Source organism: Aulonocara stuartgranti (genome assembly GCF_965226115.1).
Source record: "Aulonocara stuartgranti genome assembly, chromosome: 12".
Classification (NCBI taxonomy): Eukaryota; Metazoa; Chordata; class Actinopteri; order Cichliformes; family Cichlidae; genus Aulonocara; species Aulonocara stuartgranti.
In genome coordinates, this window is record NC_138948.1 from 27,953,326 (window position 1) to 27,969,187 (window position 15,862).

Sequence of the window (15,862 nt, forward strand, 5' to 3'; positions counted from 1 at the left end):
TGAAACGGAGTGTGCAGCGTGCCACCAAGGAGGGGCTGTTTAATTAGGCTTACATAGTGGAATAAAGAAAAGCATGAAAAAGCACTGAGAGGAGCAGTCTGGGCCACTGCTTTCAACATTTGTCTAGTGGAGGGAGCTAAATATAAATGTATGGAGGAGCAGAGCAGCAGAGAGGTCACCCCGAGATGGGGGTGTGTGGGTTTTTTTTGTTTGTTTGTTTGTTTGTTTTTTGTCGTCTCTCCCCCCCCCTCCTTTTTTTCCCTTCTTTTTTTAACTGCCCAGCTTCATGCCCCAAAACCCCTCCTCTTGTTTTATGGTCCCTGGACCAGGAATTTTGTTTTTTAAGGGGTTGATGGCTGTAGGTAGCTCGGAGCTTTCTCTGTCTTTCATCAGATGTCTCTTATTAGATAAGTACCAAAGCCTTGTAGCCCCCACCCCTCCTTGTTCCTTGTGTTTTTTTTCTCTTCTTTTTTTCTGCTCTTTCTCTCCCACTCATTTTTTGTTCCACTCCCACTTGCTTTCCTGCCCGCCTGCTCTTCCTCTCTTACCTCTCTGCTCAGGGGTGGTGAGTAATCTTTTATTTTTTATCTGAGCGAGAGAGAGAGAGAAAGGGGAGAGGGTGCTGAGGCAAGGAGCTGCGGCCCAGCTTCAGTTAAAAGCTCTAATAATAGTCAACGCATCCATCTCTCCATCCAGCCGGCAAGAAGTGGTGTAGCCTTAGTGATCAAGTTAGCATGTTCATTGCGTTGCCGTGGTGATGGCAGAGGTGCAGGCGGCCGGCTAATGTTCTACTTGTGTTTATCTTTGCTCACTAGAAAAAGGCAGAAGAAGCTCACAGGATACTGGAGGGACTGGGACCCAGGGTAGAGCTGGTGAGTAGAGACTTTACTTTATCTCACAAGTCAGTTTTAGCATTTCCCTTTCCTCCACCCCCCGTGTTTTTTCACAAGGTCACATTAGAGGGACAAAGGATGCTTAGGGGAGAGGAACAAGCCTGATCACATCATGACCAAGTTCTTAGGTTAAAAATAATGAAGTGAAAACATTTGTGTGCTATCTTAAAGCTCCATTAGGTGGTATGTTAAATATTTAATTTTAAATAAAATGACTCGCATGTTGCTTGTTCTAGCAGTCGTACTGAAATGAGTACTTCTGCTCCTTTATACATTTCCAGACTACTGTGTTTTTCTTCATCTACATCCTGATATACTATGTGTGGCCATCTGGCTGTCCATACATCTTACTCCCACATGCATAGTAGCACACTGAGTGTGTCCACTTGGCTTTTTAAGTTTTTTTTTTTTAATTTTTTTTTATTTTTTAATGAGCCTATTCAAGAGCCCACGCAAAATACTATCCCTAGTTTATTTGTTTTATGAGTGAGTTCGCTGGATTGAATTATATCATGTTATCGGTCTTCTGTCAGTCACAGCTTTGTATCAGTCTTGCTAACCTCTTGAAACCCTTAAATAATAAATTTCTAAAAGCTGATATTGCATAGATCCCAAAACTGCAACTTTCATCACGCGCTGAGCAAAATTCACTGAACCAGCAACAAAAGAAGACCGAAATTATATTTCACTTTTAAAAACTGTAACATGAATTCAGCCTTACCTTTGCTTTTTTTTTTTATACCAAAACTTTAAAAGTCGTGGCTATCTCTCATTTCCTGAAAATCTCCCACAATGCCTCAGACCCTTTCCTGCCAAAACGTTGCCATTTTCCGACAGTTACAGCGATTGAATTTAACAATGGTAAGTGTTGTGCTTTTTGCATTCACTTGTATTTCTCGCCCTGCAATTTCTGGTTGGTGGGGTTGATGTAAACGTTGTGAAAGTTACTGTGATCCTACTGGCTCAAATGATTAAAAGGAGGGGTCAGTCATGCAAATCGGCCAATAGAAGCCAAAGTTACTGCCCCTCAGAATTTTCAGGCCCACAGATTATCCATTACATTCATGGAAGGCCCATTATGCACATGTATGTGGGCAATTCGTCAGAAAATATTCAAATACAAGAAATCTTTAGGCATGTAAAGAAAGTTAATGCTGTTAATACCTAAGAAATTTCAATTTTCACTCACTGTGCCAAATTGCAATACGCCTGGCTATGTCTTCACTAAAACCTCTGCAACTTTTCTCAGTTTCACTCCGCAGCATTGCAGCTATTGCAACTTTCACCATATGGATATTATGTGTGCATAATATCCATATGGTGATTCATGATTTTCTGGAGTTTTGTATACTGCAGCATATTTTCAAAGGTCTTTTTTTTCATATTTTCTTAAAAATATATATATAGATTTTTTTCTTCCATCCTCAGTTACTTTGACACCTGTATTTACACCTCTGATAAGGTCTCACAATTTTAGCTTTGTTTTGATACTAAGATTGTTTATCCAGAGTGTATGCAGAGAAATACTATATTTATTTTGGACATTTTATTTTTGAGCAGTAACCTCAGGAAAAACCCTGTGGTTTAAGGTCATATTTTATTTTATTTTATTTATTTATTTTTTTGCTGTAAGGTGAGAGTCATATTCATGACATGTTGGAAGGAAAAGTGACATATGACCTTTGTTTTATCTGTTATACAGTTGGAAAAAAATGGCTTTCTGTTCATCAGCTTTTTTTCCCTCCAATCCAGCCTCTGTACAACCAGCCATCTGATACCAAGCAGTACCATGAAAACATCAAAATGTGAGTTTGTCATTATATATGCCTACACACTCTTATCACTAAGTCTTTTATACACAAACACTAAAATACAGGTGTAACGTATTGAATATGTTAACTGACATGGGACCTCCTGTGGGATAAATGTCACTTTAGAGCTCTTGATGGACATGTTTTTATATAAATTAATTACAAACGGATGTATTTAAAGATGTACACCGATTTAGCCAAAGCGCTAAACCCACTGACAGATTAAGTTTTTTGTGTCAGTGTTGTGGTTTTTGTGTCTTTTTTTACAATCGCACCTGTCAAGCAATAGAATAAATTAAGCTGCGAGTGAACACAAAGATGGAGGAGAAAAAGGCAGCTTTAAAGATCCAAGTGATTTTGGCAAAGACCGACCACTGAAAGTGGTTCAAAAACTGGTGAATTAGCGATAAGGTCATTGGTAGTCAGTGTGTGTTGATGCACATGGGATTGAAGAACTGCTGCTGTTGACCTCTGTCCTAAATGGTGAACATCGGTGTCAGAACTGGATCCTTCAACAGTGCAGGGTGTTCTCTTCTAAATAAAGATTTCTTTTACATCATGTGGATGTTTAGGGCCACTTTTTCCCAAATTAGCGAAGAGATTTGAAGAAGATCTGGTGAAAACAGTGTTCATCTGGGAAAACTGGATTTTGCTTTAACCTACCAAAACATTAGATGCTTTCAGACCAGAAAAATATATACATTGTTCTAATTACCTAATATCCCTTTTTTGTGTCTCTGTGTGTCTGCACTTTAAGAAACAGGGACCGATAGTCTTGCTTCTAGCACAGCACAAACCTTTGACCTACCTAAGTGTATGGTTGGTTTTGATTCAAGAAGTTGATCTTCTTGAATCAAAACTAACCATACACAGCCCTCTGGCAGAAACCTGTGTTTAAAAAAAACAAAAACAAAGAACAAAAGTCAGTTTTATGGTAGGGAGGAAATGCAGTGCAAATTCACTTGTCAAGAGAGATGTAAAAACATTTGCTTGCATTTCCTGTCAGCTTGCAGCCTGTCGTAACCACACACAGCGACACAATGTACTGAGAAATATTATGAAGCTGAATCCGGATTACAAGAAAGTCAAAAGGCCACAGAGACCAAAGCGGAGGAATATAAGTTGCTATGGTTGACTGGTTCCTGTCTTTTGGTGTTGACTGGCATATACTGGTAATGTAGGCACAAAGGATTTGTTATTCAAGCTTTTGGAAACCATCATCAGTGGCACCAGGACCTGCAGTTTGCTGGTAGAGACATCTGTTAAGGGTTAATGACTCCCTTTATACTTGGTAACATATAAAGAAAATAGTTAGTTTTTTTTGTTCAAATTATGTTCAAATTGAGTGCTTTAAACCATGGATGTAGTGTCAATTCATACTTCTCCTTTCCAGATATATTATTATGAAACATAACACACAACTTAAATCATAGTGTTCTCTGTCTTGTTGTTGTAGTTGTTGCCTTACCAGCTGCTAACTGGTTAATATTTCACCCTGCTGATCTCACTGCAAAGGGTCTCCTTTGCAACTTATCGGATATTAAGGATCTGCTGCTAAAGTCCTGGGGAGTCATCCTCCTTGGCAGGTCAGAACTGCTTCAGCAGCACAAGGAAGAGGTGCAGAAGACTCAGGAGCTAGTTTTAATGTTGCGACTGATTGATGTGTAATCAGTGTATACAAGGAATTTGAAACCATGATAGTAAAACGTTAAGAGCAACAACACCTACATAATGTAAATGAGGTCCACACAAGGCAATTCCTGTTATATTCTGTTAACTTAGCCTTTGTTTTTGTTTTTATTATAATTCCAACGATTGAAACTTGGTAACCTTAGCAGCCATTAATCCCTGCATTGGTTTTATATTGCCTCAGTGTGAGAAACTAGCTGCTTTCCACCACATCCCATATTTCAACTATCCTTTACCCACTGGCAGACTACAAACAATGACATTTCAGAGGGGGATGTGAGATAAGCTAAGTAGTGAGACTTGATGGAATTAATGTGTGTAACAATAGGGAGGCTAAGGGGTTAAAAAGACAAGCAAACACAAAAAAATGCCTACTGGAATAAGAGAGGAGCAGAAAGTATACAATCCTGTGTGGCACTGCCATGTCTGTCAATATAGCTTATGTCTATCTGTAATCTTTTAAGGACTGTAATTCACAGTGAGACACATCAAACGACTCTGGGAGGGTGTAGTGGCTCGCCTGCACCGTTGGCACTGTAGTTTGGGCAGTGGCGCACCACAAGATGTGTCTGACCTCTTACCCGCACACTGCTGTCTTCACCCCTTTTGATCCCTTCATCGTTTGATCAGTATTATTGCCTCAAAGCAATTAACTGAAAACTGTCTTCACTCTCTTCGTGTTTATGTTATTAAATACCAGTGTGTCGCTTTGAGCCTGCACAATTGACTCCTTTGTTTTGTTAACTGGTTTGATAACCTTGGTATTCATGTTGGGATAGGCGACTAGTAGTATCTCTGTGGAGCTCTGTCTCCATCCTAGTTCATCATCTCAGTGTATCATCACACAGTAGTAGTAGTGTCACAAAGGACATTTACAGATATCCTTTTTGTATGCAGTTTACTGTAACGGCAAATTCTAATTATGAGGTTTGAAAAGTTTTTTGGTTTTTTTTTTTTTAGTGTGGTGGCACCACTGTAGAACATCTGTCACAATTTTGCATATAATGCGTCTTTCAGCCGTCATGTTTTAGAGGTATAATGCCAAATTACAGTGTTCTCCAATATCTCAGAAATGGCACCGGCTTACAGCAGGACAAAGGAAACCTTTTGTAAGTGTTCAGGGCTGCTAATCTTTCCCTTTGCCATCTGGTGTCTAGAGGACAAAGCCATCTCTGTCCTTAAAGAGCTTAATCTATCAGTCCTGTTTTTGCCATAGTGAGTTAGTTCTCATCCATTATAGGCCACACTGTGTGGACATCTACACTATCTAGCTGGATTTGGCAGCTTTTATCTTTCCTCAACCCTGCTGCAATGCCACAGCTCAACATGTGTCTGTGTTTGTATGTGTGTGTGCGTGGGAGTGTTTTTGTAGGTTGGGGGTTGAGGCTCTGTAGATCTGACTTGGTTTTGGTACTACAGATAAAAAGTTGGGAATGCGAGCAGGGCCATCGTCAGCATTTATATCTCTGCTTACTGAATGCTATCGTGCTATCTTTAAATTTTCACAAGAGTCATACACCCCTGTTAGCCCACTTCCTAGTTTTCCGTCCTTGTCCATGACCTGAAGGACCCTGCGGCTCAGCTGAAGTGACTAATGTAGAATAAGATTACATTAATCAGTGGGGAACGTGACCTTACAAGTGACAGATTAAGTGTCAGGAATAAAACTCTGTCTTGCAGCAAAGAAAGAGACAAACTGAGTGGCTGCCTAAGGAGATTACTGGCCCTGACCTTTATTTGAAGCTCTGTGGCTGGCTGTTCCCAGCACAGACAAGTTTTATAAGTTTGGCTCCCCTCGCTGTCCTTTCCACCCAGAAGCAAGTTTGAGTTTATCGAGCGGTGGCATACAAGGACAGGCATTGTTTGTGTTTATGTGAGTGTGTGAGAGTCTGAGAGAGAGTGTGTGTTTATGTGGTTATTTTTGTATTGAGAAAAGAAGTGCCGCACAGAAGCTCCTGAAATAATAGAAAATGTACCTGAGGATCTTGAGGACATCATAGGCTTGGCTCCATTATGTGAGAGAAATATGATGAAAGCCAGAGCAGTGTCTGACAATGATTGGATCCCCCTCACATGTTCTCACCTTATTCTTTTATTCCCATCCTTCTGCCCTCTGTTTTCTCCTCTTAGAAACCAGGCGATGAGGAAGAAGCTCATCTTATACTTCAAAAGGAGAAATCATGCTCGTAAGCAGTGGGTAAGTATAGAACTTCACATTTTTGACTCTCTGCTGGCCTTAGCCCGTGACAGATGACTAGTATGAAAGTGGGCCAGCTGCTCCTTGAAGTGCGTGGCCATTTTAGGCATACAAAAAAAAAAAAGGTTGTGGGTATGATCTGCTGTTGGTACTTGCACTGTGCTCCTGGGAAACAATTGCTCTCAAAACCAACCAAAAAAATAACCCATGTTGTCATCTGAAAGTATAATTTTGAATTCACTGTACACTGTAATGAGCAGTGTACAGGGTTACCCAATGCTCCAGCCTGCCAGGGCCTGAGTAAGACTGAGCTAAAGAGCACGACTATAAATAAAGCTGAGATCAATGGGGTGAGTTCTGATGCTAGAGCCAGGCAGCCATTGTAAAATCAACTGACTTGACAGGAAATCATTATTTTTTACTGACATTTGCGTGTATCCAAAAGTAAAAAATATATGATGAGAAAGTAGCATCTAATCTCTCAGTTGGTGCCAGAGGAACTCTGTCACAGCATATTCTGTATTGTAAGTTGATGTAAGAAAGAAAAAAAAAATGGTTCAAATGCAGCACCTCATCAGTGTCACGGTGTCCACTCTTCTCAAAGTGAGGAGCTCCTTGTGGGCAAAGTGAAGGGGGACGTTACATTGTAATTTATGAGCCCGTCGAGGGTCGTGTCTCCACCAGGGTTAATGGCCTGCTTTACAGCCTGCCTGTGAGGATGCTGGGAAAACAGTTGGCTGCCGTCTGCCGGAGATTTGACTCGAGGCTAGACTCCTCGTAGAATACCAACACGTCACTTTGCCCCCTCTGAACACACAGGGGTGCATGGTAGGATACACCCAGGAGACGTAATATGAAAAATCATTTTGTTCTTTGAGGGTTGCCGTGTGTTTTAAGGTTTCCTGTCAAATCTTCAGGAAATGCATCTTCTCAAACGTAATACTCCTCCTAGTTCAAATCCAATATGGCGTAAGGATCATATTTAAATAGATCCACATTAGACTGAGCTCGTTTTGTTTCTGTGATCCTTCAGGAACAGAAGTTTTGCCAGCGCTATGACCAGCTAATGGAGGCTTGGGAGAAGAAGGTGGAGCGCATTGAAAACAACCCACGGCGCAGAGCCAAGGAAAGCAAGGTGCGGGAGTACTACGAGAAACAGTTCCCAGAGATCCGCAAGCAAAGAGAGCTGCAGGAGCGAATGCAGAGGTGGGATGATTTGTTTTCCCTACCGGCACAACAGACACTGTTAATGTAACAGACTCAATCAGTTTGATTTGTTGCCTTATTACTGCTGCTCTTGTAAAGCGTTAACGTGGATTTGTTTCATCATGTGATGTAGGTAGCTCACTGCCAGCAGTGTGTGGGTAGATTTGAATGAACGGGTCTTCTTTTTTTCTTTTTGTAGCCGTGTTGGGCAGCGAGGGGGTGGGCTGACCTCATCTGCAGCTCGCAGTGAACATGAAGTCTCTGAAATCATTGATGGAATATCAGAGCATGAGGTAAGCTCTACTCTTAAAGTGGCTTAGCCCCTAGACTTGGTCTTCATGTGCATCTTGTATTTGTAAGTTCTTCCCAGTCAAGTTGGGAGAAATGTGATTATGCCTTAATATGTAAATCTGTATATGTGAGCGTTCACCTATTTCGTATTAAATATGTGAAGTTTGTGAGCTTAAAAATTGTCTATATGTTAATTGCTGCTGGTTTAAAGGTAAGTGCAGCTCAGGCCAAATATTGATGTGTAGCATTTTAGCTTCACTGCACTTTGGATGTTTTTTATTGCTCTTTTTTTTTTTTTTTTTTTTTTTGGTGACGCCTGCAGTTACTGGTGGCAGTATTGATACCAGTTTAATGCTGCACCTCACACAGTTATAGGTGTACAAAGAGAAAAAAGGACCAGAAAATCTGTCAGTAATTGGCCTTTCCCATCATCATGCTGAACAATCATCTTTTTTTTTGGTTTTGTTTGTTTTTTGAAAGACACAACGTGAGTCTTTGAACAAAAACTTGCTGTAAAAGTGAAAGCTGGTTACCTTGCTAAGAAGTCAGAGGTGTGCTGTTGCCTGCAGCACTTCATCTGAACAGATCACTAGCAGTTCCTCCTTGTTTCCTTACTCTCTGTCATAATTCAAACCGATTCACTGACAGAGCAGTGCCAGAGCTGCTGACATAAACAATGCATTTGCTCTGACTTCAATATAAGTCAACTTGTGTTTTGTTAGGTGAATTTAAATGTGAAAATACTACAGTGGGAAATGTTTGGTTTGCTTCGGCTATGATAGTCTTGTCATCAGCTTTCCAGTGACTGGAGGGTTGCATGTCTAATCGACTGACAATAAATAATCGCAACATTGTCAGGAATAAATACATCTTTAGAGTCCTGACTTCGGTTCAGGAGATGAAGCTTGTAGTGAGGAAGAGGATGACTCTTTATCCAGATGCCAGGCGCGCTGTCTTTCTTTGTATTTTCACTTTTTTGGCAGGCATGAATAAAAATTTGCCTTCATGGCACTTTTCTCCTCTACCTTTGGTGTACTTTGTATGTGACCAGTCTCTAGCCACATGGATAAATGCAGTTAAGCAGAATGACAATGTAGATTTAATCCTCGCCTATTTTTTTTTTTTTTTTTTTTTTTTTTTACATTTCTTAGCATATAACCCTTTCAAAAATATGCCTCAGTTCACATTTCATTCCAGTAATTCAGTAACCAACATTTAAACATCCTCTGTGCAAAAATTTATGTTTCTAAAGTGAAACAGTGGAAAAATTACAGCACTGTCAATACATGAATATCCAGACGCTGTACAAAAATGTCCACTTTCGGCACACAATTGGACACCATACCATTGGAATTTTTTTTTATGTATTAAAGAGCAGAAATTAATTAATTTTATTAACAGGCCTAAAAATGCTTTTTTTAAAAATATTTTTGAAGAATTAACCACACATTTACATGGTAATGGCCCTTTTCTGCAGTGCGCATAGAGCGTTTGATTGGCCTCTGGGGCTGTAACTTTGGTTTCCTTTGGTCAATTTGCATGATTGGCCCCTCTTTTTAACCGTTTGAGCCAACAGGATCACAGTAACAATGTCACGTTGACATCACTTCAACCAATCTAGAAGATAACCAGCCTTTCTTTAGCCTGATACATGAAGTCTGAAGAAATTCTTGTTTGGTTTTGTTTGTTTAGCAGACTTCTGCGCATTTACGTAACTGCTCGTTTAATCATGGCTTGTTTTCGGTGTGTTTGGCGGTTATAGAAATGGTTTATATGACATTTTTGCTGAGATTCAGAGCTTTCTGTGGATACCACACATGTCTGGACTTACATTTCTCACCTGTGTTATAACCAATTAAATGTGATCTCCTCCTTTTTGCCCCGGCACCGGGGGCGTGGGGCTTAAGTGGTTAAAAAAATGACCAACTATACTTTTGAGGCCACCACAACCCAGAAGCTAGCACAGCTGCTTTCAGCTGGAATGCTCTCAAAGGCTTTAGGAGTTTCTGGCAGTTTCTACTGGCTCTCTCACTGGTAGTCTTACCTCCTTTCTCTTTGCTTTATGTGCTGTGTAATCTGTACAGTTGACCCATAGCCTTAGCTTCAGTAATCATAGTTCTTGCCCGTTACACTCTGTGTAATTGTTCTGCGATGAATCTAAACCTTCAGGCAGAGAATGGGGAACTTTAGCATGGACTTCAAAATCACAGCTAAGTAACTGCCTGGAGATTTACAGGTTTTGGGAAGAGTTTTAGTATTAAAAATATTTTGACATTCAAGTGTTGTGGGGCATTTAAAGTACAAAAGCTAATAATTACTCCAGTTGAAATGAAATTCAGTTCTCAAAGTGTGTTTTCCAAATTGAAAATATAGTCACTGAAAATATCACAGACCAGTCACATGCAAAGTACACCAAAGGTAGAGGAGAAAAGTGCCAAGAATGCAAATTTTAATTAATGTCTGCACCTTCAGACTCACGATATGAAGGATCACACCTATGTTTTATCATCTGAGACAGGGTCCCCCTCACCAAAGAAGTGAAAACACAAAGGAAAGACACAACGTGACTGGCATATAGATAAAACGTCATCCTCCTCCTCATCACAAGCTTCATCTACTAAACTGAAGTCTGGACTCTAACACACAAAAATATGCACAAAAGCTCGTACTTATTCCTGACAGTGTCATGATTACTTATTGTCAGTCGATTAGACTGCAAACCTTCAGTCTTTGGAAAGCTGACAACAAGACAGTGCTTTTCATTTACAAACCAGTCCTGAGGTTTTGGTTCTTTGTTACGTTGCAAATAATTGAGTGATGGGAAACAAGTCTGTGAAGGAGAGCTGCTATTAGACCTAGCATAACAGAGCCTGTTGAGTCACCAAATCACACTGAAATTCTGTGCTTGTTTTCCAAATGCTTCAAACATCATGTGCTACCACACAACTTTTTAAGAGAGTGCATGTCTGTATTAGCACTAGGCTGTATGTCTCTCTGGAGATCAGCCCCCTCACTCCAGGATGTTGATTTCTCTGTCTTGTGTGGGTTTGTGGCACGCGTGGACACTAGAACACAGAGAAGCAAATGCGACAGCTGGCAGTCATCCCTCCTATGCTGTTTGACGCTGAGCAGCAACGCATCAAATTCATCAACATGAATGGGTTGATGGGTGATCCCATGAAGGTGTACAAGGACCGGCAGGTTATGAATATGTGGAGCGATCAAGAGAAGGACACGTTCAGAGAGAAGTAAGCTCCTTTCCTTTGATAATAACACTGCTAGAAACAGAAGCTGTTGGACACCCACAGCACAGCATATGACCAGACTGTTGGTTTTCCTTCATCTTTACAGGTTTATTCTGTTTTCAGATGCTGTATTAACTTTCAGTTCAGCTCTTACGTTCATAAAATTTCCTGAGATTTGCTTTTTATATAACATGGCGAACTGCGTCTTTTACTCCCTGTGAAACATGTGTGACTGAGAAAGGGTCAGGGAGTTGTTAGTAAGGAAGTGACTCTTCCTCTTTCGTGAGAATTGAGAAGAGGCGGTTCAGGCAGCCAAATCAAACCCGTGCTGTAAAATCGTCAACTTTAAAGTTTGGCCCCACATAAACTTCAGCTTCTTCTTCTAACAATTCTGATCTAAAAGAAATACTAAGTAACCGGTTTTATTTATTTATTGAAATATTTATTTATGTAATAGATTTTAGATTTAAAGCAGGGTTTTTGTTTTTCTCCTTTTTTCTGTTCTTTTTGTTTTATTTTTTTTAAGGTAAGCTGAGTCATAAATTCTCATTTTCTTTCTGTGTGATTGCTGATGTCATCCCACCCCCAGGCACTCTCTTCGTGGTATTTTGTGACTTTCCAGAAATTACCATTATTTTGGATTCATTCTGTTGCCTTTGTTGTGCTTCCACAGGTTCATCCAGCACCCCAAAAACTTCAGTCTGATTGCGTCTTTTCTAGAGAGAAAGGTATACTTTTTTTTTCTCCCTCTTCACTCCTTTGTTTTTGTGTCATTCCCTTTTTTCAAGGCATAAGAAATGACATTTGTTTCATGTTTCAGACGGTGGCAGAGTGTGTGCTCTTTTACTACCTGACCAAAAAGAATGAGAACTACAAGAACATTGTGCGAAGGAACTACCGACGCAGAGGAAGAAGCCAGGTATTTTCATCTTTGAGGCTTACACTTCTGATAGATTCTCTGCATTGTGATTGAGTTGAGATAAGATTGTTTTTGTGTAGAGCACATGGGGTACTTTATGTGTAAATATGGCACACTGAAAGACTTAAGTCCCTTTAAAATCAACTCAGAATGAGGCTGATAATGTCTGTTGTAAACACAATCATCATCTCACCATGTTAAACCATTTTTCTGTAGTAGGGTGACGTTATTCCTGCTCCAAATGAACTCTGTTATAATGTATCTAACCGCAGGTGCTAACTTCATGGTGGCACTAATGAAATGGCACATGTAGGGCGACCTTTTCGTATGTTTATGAGCAAACTATGTCATCTTTCCTGAAGAAACTGCTCATTACCAGGCACTTTGCGACCATATCTCTTGATTAGCAGCTAGCATTTACAGCTCACTGTCACAGAGGGAGGTATCTGCAGAGGAGGAACAGAAAGTGCATTGCTATACGTCAGGATTGCTCCAAATGGTAACAGATTATTTTTGGGGAGAGGAGAAAATATAATAGGAAATGACTTAATATAAATGTTAATGTCTTTCCAGCTTCACAGAGTCCAATCTTTTTCTAAGTATTGTAGTGTTGTGTTGAGATCATTATTAATTTCACAGAGCGGGAGAGGACATTAGGGATGCTGTGCAAATGGAGAAAAAAGAATTAGCTTCTCTGTGTGAAAGGTGCATTTTTAAATTTACTCTTCTCCCTCCCTAACAACAAATGCTAAGTAAGATTTTGCCAATTGTTGTTTGGTTGTCAGGAGCTACTGAAAATATGTCTATTACAGAGATACACATTGTTTACATGGTTTGGGTGAGCATTTGCTCAGAATGATACTGCAAATACCTCAAAAAGAGAATATGAGATCTTAATTCTTGATGAAGAGCCGACTGATCATTGTTAAGCAGTATTTATGGTTTTAGGTCGAGCTGCGTGTCAGTGCTGTGAACTCTAACCATAAAAGCCCAGACAGGCAGGAAACTGCTGAGGAAGTGGTTCTGGGTGCTTCAGGAGCAAGAAATGTGCTACTGTAATTTCGGAACTTTCGCATCCTCTTTGGTTTTGCCTATGCTAAAATTGAAGCTGCGTAAATCTTCATTTAGGTAAAGTGAGATGCATTTAAAAAACAATAAAAGAAAGCAAGGTTTTAGAAATGAGGAAGAGTGGAATTTCTTTTTTTTTTTTTTTGGTTTCATATTCTATGTTTAAAAAAACAAGAAAAAAACACCACCACAAAGGCCAGCCTGACACCGTCGGCTAGGAAGTCTCAGACTTGGGTTCTGCCACCAAAATTGCTAAGTCATTCGCTGTTTGGAAGCAAGCAGAACATGCATGAAATCGGAGAAGATAAATTGTGGTTAGTAATGCTAGAAAGATACTGGAGTAACCTACTCAAGTAAAGCTGTTAACCACCGACTGCTTCTTTTTATATTAATCTGATGGGCAGGATGCACAGGATTTTGACAAAATCTGAATGCCTCTGCGTTTGCACACTGAAGCAGGAGATTTTTGGGTTGTTTGTTTTTGCCAAACTACTTGGGATTATCTTTGTAATACGGCACCTCATTGTTGTGTTTTTTCCTCACAGCACGGTCAGCAGCAGCAGCAGCAGCAGCAACAACAAGTGAACCGGAACAGCCAGGAAGACAAGGAGAAGGAGGAGAAAGAGAAGGAGGCAGAGCGGGATGAAGAGAAAAATGACACTGAAGACAAGGAAGATGGAATGAAGTGAGTTGCCATTAATTTAAAAAAAAAGAAAAGAAGTCAAAACTATCCAAGCAAGCTTTTAGCACTGGGAGCTTTAAATTTGAGAGCACACTGACAGCTCAAAGAAAAGATGGAGTTGAGTGGGTGAACCCATACAGCTGGAGTAATTTTTCTTACTTGATCTTTTTCTCCAAGTCGCAATTTTTCGAATTGTTCCATGTCAGGATGCAGGAAATGGAGTTGGGGTAATTTTTGGCTATTGGGAGTTGATCTGGAAATGCAATCATTCTGTAACCCTTGAGCTCTTTCTCCCTCACCTCCAGCCAGACTTTCCACCTACAGCAATTTTGAGCTTCCATTTGCTCTCCCTAGTAGAGCAGCTGTTTTCCTGTTTACGTTCATCCCTTTGCAAATAGCACAAAGTCTCATTTTTAAAACTCTGTGCTTATTTTGTTAGTCTGAGTTGTTTTTGGTGAGGAAAATAAGCCGTGTAATTAACCTAGCTGGGTGCAGTGTTGAAGGAGGGGGTGTTTTTAGGCACGGTGCCACTGAATGAGGCAGAAACGGTAGGAATTTCATTGCATTCTGTTGCCTGAAAATTATTAGATAAATCCATCCCTCTGCGTGTGTATTTAGGCACTATATTATGTTGTCAGCTGAGAGTGTACACTCTAGCAGTTTCAAGCAATGGTAGGTCATATTTGCAGATGTGTCAGACTGCAGGAGGATGATGATGATGAAGCGTTGCCGGGTGCCCGCCTGCTCTGAGGCGAGGCCAGGGGACTCCGTGACTCCCAGCACACCCCGCTGCCTGCCTGTCACCCCTGGCACAGCTGGCTTGCCTATATTTAGTGTGCCACCAGCTCCCCTCAGCAAGATTAATGGAGCTGGGGGAAGATGAATGGAGGAGCAGAAGGTTCAAATTCAGTGGCTGTCTCCTGGCATGCCATTGTGCAGACACTCAATAAATTATCCTGGAAATAAAAATAATGGAAAAAGCAGCGTCTGCATACACGTTCAAATTTTTGATTTGAAGTTTGTTTCATTCTGAGGTATTTTTGCCCATCCTAGGGCTGTGTGATATGACCAAAATCTCATATCCCGATATAAGACATCTATCGTCCGATAACGACATAAATCACAAAAATGTAATATTTTCTGTAAATTCTGTGAATCTCGGGCAGCTCGACTTGCGGGAAGTGTTTCCAGCTGCGCGTCATGTAACTGTAGTCAAGTGTTCTAACAGATGCGTGAAACTATACATTTTTAGACATAAGTTGTAATGGCCGCCATTTTCTTTGTTATTTACTTTGAGTATTTATTACACAGCGTGGTGCGGGGCAAAGCCTGTTCTAACGTTTGAGTCTAAGGTTTATTTTTTTAGCACCTGGCGACTCTTTTTTTTTATTTCTCATCCGGAAATAATCTGCTCTTTCACGTGATTCTCAACAGGATCTTTGGCTTTATTGTGAAAGGTTTATGTGGAACATAAACAAGCGGACACGCGATGGTGTTACCGTCGTTGTTGCTAACGACAACGCATAAAAACAGGCGCTTGTCCGTCCGTAGTGTGGTTATATAAAATATAAGAGAAAGAGAGAACTTTAAGAAATGAATATAGCCACTGCAGTGACCATCAAAACGATGAAAAAATATTGTTGTAAACAGTTTATTTTGCGACCCACGAAACAAACGATAGCGTAAAATGAAACGATAGACGTTTTTATATCGTCATCCGATATGTATCGTTATATCGAACAGCCCTAGCCCATCCTCATTTGGACAAACATGTCCGTGTCCAGGATTGGGACAGTATACCCACGCAAGTAATTGCATCAGGCATATAAGGTCATTATTTTTGCATATCAGAAAACAGTCC

The 15,862-nt window shown here is 40.4% G+C and overlaps 1 protein-coding gene across 4 annotated transcripts in view; it reads left to right on the top strand.

Annotated features, from left to right (window-relative positions):
- ncor2 (nuclear receptor corepressor 2) overlaps window positions 1-15,862 on the top strand; it is a 91,811-nt gene that overhangs the window by 43,338 nt on the left and 32,611 nt on the right. For all 4 annotated transcript variants that reach the window (XM_082555934.1, XM_082555935.1, XM_082555936.1 and 1 more), the window contains exons 7-15: window positions 816-872; window positions 2,646-2,698; window positions 6,524-6,590; window positions 7,624-7,796; window positions 7,996-8,089; window positions 11,157-11,335; window positions 12,006-12,060; window positions 12,153-12,251; window positions 13,865-14,004. In XM_082555934.1, coding sequence (XP_082412060.1) covers window positions 816-872; window positions 2,646-2,698; window positions 6,524-6,590; window positions 7,624-7,796; window positions 7,996-8,089; window positions 11,157-11,335; window positions 12,006-12,060; window positions 12,153-12,251; window positions 13,865-14,004 — 917 coding nt within the window. The remainder of the gene's footprint in view (window positions 1-815; window positions 873-2,645; window positions 2,699-6,523; window positions 6,591-7,623; window positions 7,797-7,995; window positions 8,090-11,156; window positions 11,336-12,005; window positions 12,061-12,152; window positions 12,252-13,864; window positions 14,005-15,862) is intronic.